This window comes from Phalaenopsis equestris, unplaced genomic scaffold (genome assembly GCF_001263595.1).
Source record: "Phalaenopsis equestris unplaced genomic scaffold, ASM126359v1 Scaffold000646, whole genome shotgun sequence".
Classification (NCBI taxonomy): domain Eukaryota; kingdom Viridiplantae; phylum Streptophyta; class Magnoliopsida; order Asparagales; family Orchidaceae; genus Phalaenopsis; species Phalaenopsis equestris.
In genome coordinates this window covers 82057-91188 of record NW_018165086.1, presented here as the reverse complement: position 1 = coordinate 91188, position 9132 = coordinate 82057, and the positions used below count along the sequence as shown (strand labels likewise).

General features: G+C 34.6%; 1 protein-coding gene across 3 annotated transcripts in view; it reads left to right on the top strand.

The window, feature by feature from the left end:
• The first annotated feature begins 2416 nt into the window (after nucleotides 1-2416).
• The window catches only part of LOC110030068 (cysteine-rich receptor-like protein kinase 15), a 10049-nt gene continuing 3333 nt past the window's right edge, over nucleotides 2417-9132 (top strand). For 2 of the 3 annotated variants that reach the window (XM_020732611.1, XM_020732612.1), the window contains exon 1: nucleotides 2417-3243. In XM_020732611.1, coding sequence (XP_020588270.1) covers nucleotides 2433-3243 — 811 coding nt within the window. In that variant the 5' untranslated portion in view covers nucleotides 2417-2432. Of the gene's footprint in view, nucleotides 3244-5714; nucleotides 6607-9132 lie in introns of those variants that run through there. The other variant, XM_020732613.1, reaches the window with a different exon arrangement.

Here is a 9132-nt window from a genome sequence, read left to right as displayed (position 1 = left end):
CAAAACCACATTTTAGTTTAAAAGTAGAAATCATTGTCAAGCCAACAACAAGTCTCAATTAAAATCAAAAGTTGTCTAAAATAAAAGATAAAAACTTATCTCAAGTCCTCCACCAAACTCTTGAAGTTTCTTTGAATCTCTTCTCTTTTACAACACTCTCAATATAAAACTAAAATAAAATGGATAAATATGTGGTGCCTGAAAATCTCTCCAACTAGCTCCCCAATTTTAGAACTTTCAAAACTTTCCCAGTACTTTTAGGACCCCTTTCAAAGTCTCAATCATTCTTCTTTTATAATTCTTCAAAAGGTGCATTGATGTCTCTTCAAAATGTGTCTTGATTCAATGTACTGATTCGATATATTTCCTCAAGAGATGCATTATTTCACAATAAATTTCTTCCATGGTGGTTGTAATCACCTATTAAGCTAATAGGTGCCTCAAAAACTTCTTCAAAATTCGCAAAAATTGAATTTACTCATCCAATAACTGCCCCTGGCGCTTAAGCGCGGGGCCTCTGGCGCTTAGGTGTGGCATTCTCAGTTTAATTGGCACTTAAGCACCGGATTTGGCTCTTAGGCGCCAAAGCACTTTTGCCCAATTTTTCACTTATTTGCTCCAAATTTGATCATTTGTCACTCCTTTAAGCATTTTTCACCTTTTTACCTGTACCTGAAAGAAAAACACAAAAATACATTCCATTAATGCACAATATCTCAGAAATAGGTATAAAAATGTGTCTAAAAACACTATATATTTTAGACATATTATGCCACTTATTTGTAAATTAACTTTTAGTACTAAAATTATCATTTTCTCTCTCCTATTTTTATCTACTCAATGGGACTCCAAGTGGGTTAGAATTTGAGCGCAAAGAGCTTCATTTGCCATATTTGAATGATGTCGTCGCAATGCAAAGTCCATTTTGAAAAATAATGATTCGTTGAAAAAAAAATTATATTGTATTATTTGCGTGCATTAAAATTCTAAGTGTGCAATTTTACATAAAACTACTAAAATAAAGCTAAACAAGAAGCTAAGTATGTTTAGGTGCAAGAACATCAATAATTGTCACACTTGCACACTTCATTCAACCTTAAGGCTTTCGGGATAATTCTAAACAATGGCAAACTTTTTGAATATTACCTCTATCAATTGCCTTCCATTATTTGAGAAAGAATCATCATAATAAATTCATAAGAAAATGATATGCATCATTGTGCATTTCAAAGTATTTCAAATATGATTCTTTACAATTTGATAAAGTTAAATTTATCACACCAACCAAATCAACTTTAAAAGTTTGTTTCATAGCCATTGGATCTTTCTTTTAATTTGATAATATCACAACACATTTAATTGATCATAAACAAATTTGATTACAAAAAAAAAAACACTATAGACCACAAATGCAATTCAACGGAGTAGTGGTACAAGTCTTATGGGCATAATTATCATTCTAATTAAGCTACTCAACCTTCTGATCAAACTTTCATCACACTCACCCCCAACTCTCGTTGTTGCTATGGCTACTCAAGCAATTGAAATACAATGAACACTCCTACTCCCTCTATAGCTCGAATCCCTTACACCTAGCTCACATATACTCAACCAGTCAAAAATTCCTTTGCCTTAATCTCTTACTATTGTCTTGGATTGCTTTGGAGATGCAATCGATCCACAGTTCTATTTAGGAAACTATTTTCTAGAAATTTTCATGATGAAAAGTGATTATTTTCAATTTGAAGCATTATATACATATACATATATATATATACATATACACATACACATATACATATACATATACATAGATATATATATATACACACACACATTATACACATATACATATAGATATACATATACATATAGATATACATATAGATATACATATACATATACATATATATATATAACTTTATAAAAAAAAAGTTTTTTTTACGACAGCTTTATGACCATCATTTCACCCCAATCAGTCCCTCAGTAAGTCGTGATAATTTAAGTGTTCCAACCACAAATAACAGCTTCAACGCGTTTGATGGGTAAATAAGTGAATTTTAAATGTAGGCATGAAAATCCCCCTATTTTATATATTATATTGGATGCAATTCCGACACTGAAATTTGAAAAATTATTCCATGCGGATCGGCGTCCGCACGGTCCTGATGTATTTCGGTGGGCCCCACCTAAAATTTTTTATTAATTTTTTTTAAAAACGGAAATAATCCTGACCGTAGATCACCGTGATCTACGGCCAGGATCGAACACCGCATGCAGAGATGCATGCGGCGGTGTCCGCACGCAATAATCTCTCCTGAAATTTCCCCAAGAACAAGTCATCAGAATCGTTCCTCTATTTATTTTCTCACTCCCAACATGATTCCCCCGAAACGTCCTTTTAAAACCCCCCAAAAGTCATTGTACACACCATGCGACAGCTCATGACAACTCAGTCCTCGTTCCGCATCCCCTCACTTCTTTTCATAATCTCACACATCCTCACCACACCGCCTCCCATCACAGCCGACGACCCCTTATACATCTCCTGCCCCTCCGCCGAAAACTACACCTCAGCTAGCCTCTATGCCACGAACCTCCAACTCCTCCTATCCAACCTCATCTCCACCACTCCCAAAACCCAAAAACTCTTCTTCAAGGACACCGCTGGCTTCGTCCAGAAGCAGACCGCCTTCGGCCTCGCTCAATGCCGCCCCGACAAGTCCGCCGCAATCTGCGCCGACTGCCTCAACCGCGCTGCTGCTTTGTCCTTGAACGAGACATGCCGGGGAAAGAAATCTGTCTCGGTGCGCAACGAATACTGTGTTCTGCGCTACGACGACCAAGACATCGCTTCTGTGCGCGAAAATCGGGATTACAACAATTTGTATCGGCAGGATGTGGCTGCCAACCCGGCGGAGTACGGGCAGCAGGTGGGGGAGCTGTTGGAAGGGCTGATGCTGGAGGCGAAGAATAATGCGCTGAGGATTGGGGCGGGGGTGAAGACGAATGATATGAATGGTGATATATATGGTTTGGTTTGGTGCACGATGGATCTGGCGCCGGACGATTGTTACGAGTGTTTGGGCGAGGGGTTGAAGAATTACGGAGGAAATCATGGGCTTTATTCGCTTGGAGGAGGATCCATGACTTTGAGCTGCATCGTAACTTATAATAATTATATCTTCTTCGACCGCTCGCTGATCCAGGACATTTCTCCTGCTCCGGCGGTTGATCGAACTGGTAAGTGGTCACCAGCTCTATAATTTTTATTTATTTGTTTATTTTTTTATTTTAATTTTTTATATGAAAAGTATTTCGAAACTTAAATTTAAAATGATTTGTGATCATTGAAATGGTTGCTGAATGACAAATTTATCATCGCGAAAGAAATTTTTGACATAAATACACTTGTTGCAATATTGATACCGGTAACAAAATGACGAGAGCAAAAAATAGCCACAACTTTTTATTACATTATTCAAATTGTTTCAAGTGTGAATGGATGATTTGATTGCAGTTTGAAACAACAACCCGTGGTATGTTATTGTGGGGCTATGATCAAACCATGAAAATAGGTTCAAGAGATACAAAACAATACTTTGAACAAAAGTGCACAAAATAAGGCAACCATAGAAAACACACGATTTAACATGAAAATACTCGAGAAAGGGAAAAAACCACTGAGCCACACTCTCCAAGAAATCCACTGTGAAGAAAATGAAGAGAAATATATGAATTACACGACACTCAAGTCATTCCACACTTCAGAATACTTTGGAATGCTCTTCTTCTCTCCTTTGTACACGAGAAATTGAAATCCACTATGCCCCTAAAAAATGCTTAATTAATTAAACTTCAGTACACTGTCTCGAGGGTTGGCACGACGTTTAGGATGATAAACTTCCTAGTAGGTTACTTTGTGACTCAACAATGATTGTTACTTCGCAATGCATTTTATCACAGAAAGAAGGTGATGGTCGATGGTAGTCAACGGTGACCAGCAAATAGTGGTTGTTAGCTGTAGGAGCATTAAACATTCATCGGACCTTCATTGTAGAATACTGAACTTCAGCTCTCTTCTCTAGTTTCTTTCCCTCTTCTAGCTCAGGCTATGTATTACCTTTTTCAAGGGAAAGCTATAACTCTATTTAAAGAGTCCATATTACAAGCATGGAAGGAATTTGGACCATTCCATTGAACGATCAAGAGAGATTCTCTCAAGTAGATGAAATTTTGTGGACATTTAAGTCTCATAATGACGTTAGAATTGAGCGATCTTAGACTTCTTGGATTCTTCTTGTCGAGTCGTTCGATTTGACTATAAGTATGTCAGCTTTGAAATCTATTTGACTTTTATATTATGCATTGAAAACTTTCAAAAGCAGTTTAATGGCTTGATCTAATTTTTATTTTGATTGAATCAATTTTTATATTGCTAGGTATGTTTTGTCAAACCGGTCAATTTGACTATAAGTTTTTTAAAATCAAAGCTCGGGATATTTTTAATTAAAGTTTGAACATTTCTTTCTCCAAAAATTGTAGAGATTCGTATCATGCCTCAAAATTTATGTTGGAAGAAGGAAAATTATCGATAGTGTTGAGCATAATGGATAAACATTACGCATAATAATAACATCATTTGACAAATATATCCAATAAAACAAACAATCTTGAATAATTAAAAACTAAAATTTAACAAAATTAAAAATTGAGAAACACAATACAAGTTAACTAAACACTTTCACAAAATACATATTCAAACAATTTTCTTAAAAAGTGCTAAAAAATTTTGATGATTAATCATGGCTTCGTATTAGATGTTTGTAGATGCTGAGATAATTATGTTTATGTCGATCTATCAAATGAAATTCTGAAGATCTTTAATCACATTTAGTGGACTTTGCCACGATCTTGCTAAGTTGCAGCAGCTTACCACATGACCATTCCTAGCACAGTTTCACCATAAATCCATAATTATCATCTCTAAATTAATCACCATATCATCTATATTCAATGAATTATATTATCATCTATTGACTCCTCAAATTCTATGCGAACCACTCTCTTTCACATTAGTAAATTCAATCTTATTCGATATTGACGTACTCATCCTCCGTTGTCTCACATATTTAATAGAGGCTGCTGTTCATTTCTTTTTTTAGGATCAACTTGGGAGGGGGTATCTTGAACAAGATATCGTTAAATATAATGCACGAGGTCTTCATCATGCAGTGCAATTATACTAGAAGGGGTAGATCATGTTGAAAATGTTGATTTAGGATTTCCTTAAATCCATTTGGATTACCACATAATTCCCTCAAATACATGAGAAAATATTACATCAGGACTCCAAATGCATTCAGAGTCCAATGGTGAGACGTCGTGTGCAAGTAGTTTCCATCATTTTCAACATTACGATGGGGCCCACTTGACTCATAGGACTTCGAAACGCAAATACACAGATAAATTGTGTCACTAAACATTATCATTGAATGCCATTCATTCACTTAAAAAAATATTTTATAATTTAATAAAATATCTCTTAGTGCAATTTTTAGAAAGTTTTTTAAAATATCATAAGATGGACATTTTAATTCATTGTGCAACAATCAAAAAGGTTAGAAATAACTTTTAATTAAAGCATTTTACAGCACTAAGCTTTATTCAGTAATATTTTATGTAACCTGTTTGTTGAACAAGGCAACCTAATCCTTTTTTTTTATTATTCCCATCATTTTCCCCCAACAAAAAGCCTTTATAATCCTCAAAAACTAATTTTTACCATTATTTTTCCACAAGCCATGACAAACCCCTCCACATTTCACATCTCTTTTCTTTCCTTCCTAATCTCAAACCTAATCACAACACCATCTCTTATTTCCGCCGTCGACCCCTTATTCGTCTCCTGCCACTCCGGCGAAAACTACATCTCCGCTAGCCTCTATGCCAAGAAACTCGAATTCCTTGTAGCCCGCCTTATCTCCACCACTCCGAAAACCGAAAACCTCTTCTTTGAAGACTACATCGTCGGGACCGAGAACCAGACCATCTACGGCCTCGCTCAATGTCGCCCCGACAAGTCCGCTGCCATCTGCACCAACTGCCTCATGCGCGCTGCTGGCTTGGCCATGAACAACAATTGCCCCGGAAAAAAATCTGCCTTCGTGCGCAACGAATATTGTGTTCTCCGCTACGACGACCATTACTTCTCTTCTTCGCTGGGAAACCCGAATTACGAAAACTTGCATAAGGAAGAAATCGCTGAGAATGAGGTGCATTACAGCCAGCATGTGGTGGATCTATTGGAAGGGCTGTTGTTGGAGGCTATGAAGAGTGTGGTGAGAATCGCGGCGGGCGTGAGGACGAGCGATATGAATGGGGATATTTACGGGATGGCTTGGTGCACCATGGATCTGTCCTCCGAGGCTTGTCAGCGGTGTCTCAGCGTCGGGCTCATAAGTTATGAAAAGACCGGTTGGACTAAAATGCTTGGGGGAGGATCCGTGTCTACGAGCTGCATCGTGACCTACGATACAATAGCCCTTTTCGATTTGTCGTTGTTTCAGGCTCTGTCTTCTTCTTCTCCGGCGCTTAATGGAACAGGTAAGAGATTGCCGGCTTTGAAGTTTTATTTTTTTATTAAGAATTGTTGAATGAATTGGTTTTTCATCGTTGCTTTAGTTTTCACATATGTCGCCAATTGGTTTTAGGGCTGTGAAGGCCCCTATTCAGCTTGTTTGAAACTGTTCGTGTATGAAATCTGCTCGTGTATAGTGTGTTCGTGTTCGGCTCGATTTAAATATTCATGTTTGTGTTCTGTTCGTGTTCAGCTCAAAATTAGCTCTTTAAAATTAAATTGAAAAAGATAGAGGTAAATTATTAGATTAGAAAATGAACCAAATGTATGCAAAAGAACACACTAACCACGTTACTACACAAGGTATCATGATTTAAATTTAAATATAAATATATGCAATATATTGTTATATAAATCATATACATAATATATTATTATAAAAATAATTATATTTTTTTTTATTTCGAGCTGAACACGAGCGAATAAAGCGTTGTTCATGTTCGGCTCGTTTATAATTCGAGCTTTAAAAACTTATTCGTGTTCAACTCATTTACTTAACGAACGAGTCGAACACTAGATGTTCGCAAACAACTAGCTTTTTTTTGATAGCCCTAATTGGTTCTCAGTTATGAAGGGTTTTGGGGAACGAAGGGTAGTTGGTTCAACCAAATTAATAGATAATTTGATTATTACGAGAAATTTACATACAATACACACAAATTCATTGCATTTATAAATACAACATCTGAAAGTTTGATGCTGACAACTTTATACATGGAAAGTATTTCACTTTTAGGAGTTTATGATAGTGATATTTTTAATATAATTTTAAAATTTTTTAGTGTTGTATATTGATGCAAATATAAAAATATATTAGTTAGAAATGTAAATACATAAGAATTATGAGGTACATTTGTCAATCCCTCTTATTGATACTTTTTTCACTCATTTTTAATCTAAAATAATTAAAAATAAATAGTATATCATCTTTATGCATTTGCTCTTCTCCTTCACTCCTTGAAAGAAAATAAAAAGAATTTAATTTCTTATCAGATAAATTAAGAGAAAAATAAACTTTACAAATTTTTATTGCAACCAAGCAAGCGAGACAAAACAAGTCATTCGAATTTCTCAACCTTTTCATCATCATTTCTTATAACTATTTCTATTATAACTTTTTCAAATCAAACAATTATGCTGTTATTATTGCTTGCTTAAACTAATTGTAGTGAAAAAAAATAGTGATGTGCATGCCAGCTGCTTTAATTGGACAAAATACTACTATGCCCATGATTCAGTCAAATGAAAACAATCAAGATCCTAGTAGACATTTGGAATCATTTTATTTTATTTTTATTTTTATTTTATTCTATCTCTATTTTGATTTGTTAAAAATATATTCGATAAGCTAAAATACATTATGATGATTTATAAAAACACTCAAAATATCAACAAATTGGATCGAATAATTCAAAAATAAATTTATTTATCTTTAAAAATAAAAAATAAAAATATATATATAATAGATTAAATGAACATGTTGTTAAAAATAAATTAAAAATAAAAATTAAATTTTAAAACAAAATTGATCCCACACAAATCCTAAATAGTTGTCAAACATTGTATGGAGATAATACTTATTCAAATAAATTCATATATAAAATCTTCTTAAAAGTTACCTTAATTTTGATAATCGACCGAAGAGCTAAGTTCCATTCAGTTATAGAAGCTTGTAGTAGCATTTCTGTGGTGAGAAAAATATTAGCAAGGATTAGATTAGTAAGAAACACATGAAACAACAAAGTTCATGCGAAATATTTTTACATGCGAATACGTGGTTGATAACTTAAATTTCAAATGATTAATTTGTAATAATTGAAATGATTTTTGAATGACAAACTTATTATCATAAAACAATTTTTTAACATAAATATACTTGCTGCAATATTAATAATTATTAATGTGTGCTAGAAGATTCACAACAGTAGGGTAGTAGATTATTGTTTTAGCATTGTATAAATATTTAACACACACTCATAAGAGAGAAAACAACTAGCAGTGATACCAGAAATTTTTACGTGGAAAACCGGTGAAGGGAGAAAACCAAAGAATCTGACCCAATGGGACATGGAGGTGATGAAATAAAGATGACAGTTAATCAACAAAGAGCGATGGTGTGAAAATATGATGAGTAAGGACCTGTTTGGGGTAACTTATAAGTGCGAGCGGCGTTTTCAAAACGTCACCTCACTGTTTGGAAAACACGTTTCAGCAACTTATCCGAAAACGCGGTTGAATTTTTTATATTAAACGCGGGCCGGCGGGCCTTGTTTCAAGATAAGTTGCTTATCTAGATAAGCACAATCTTTGATGGAAGTTGTAAGTAGGAAAAGTGTGAAATTTTGCTCTCACAATATGAGGTGGATGGACGAAATGAGAGAGAAATTAAGATTTTAGAGAGAAGAGTGAGAAGAAATATGGGATATAACTAGTTCATTTCATGTAGTGAAGACTAGGTAGGGCTATATATAATAATCATATATATATATATA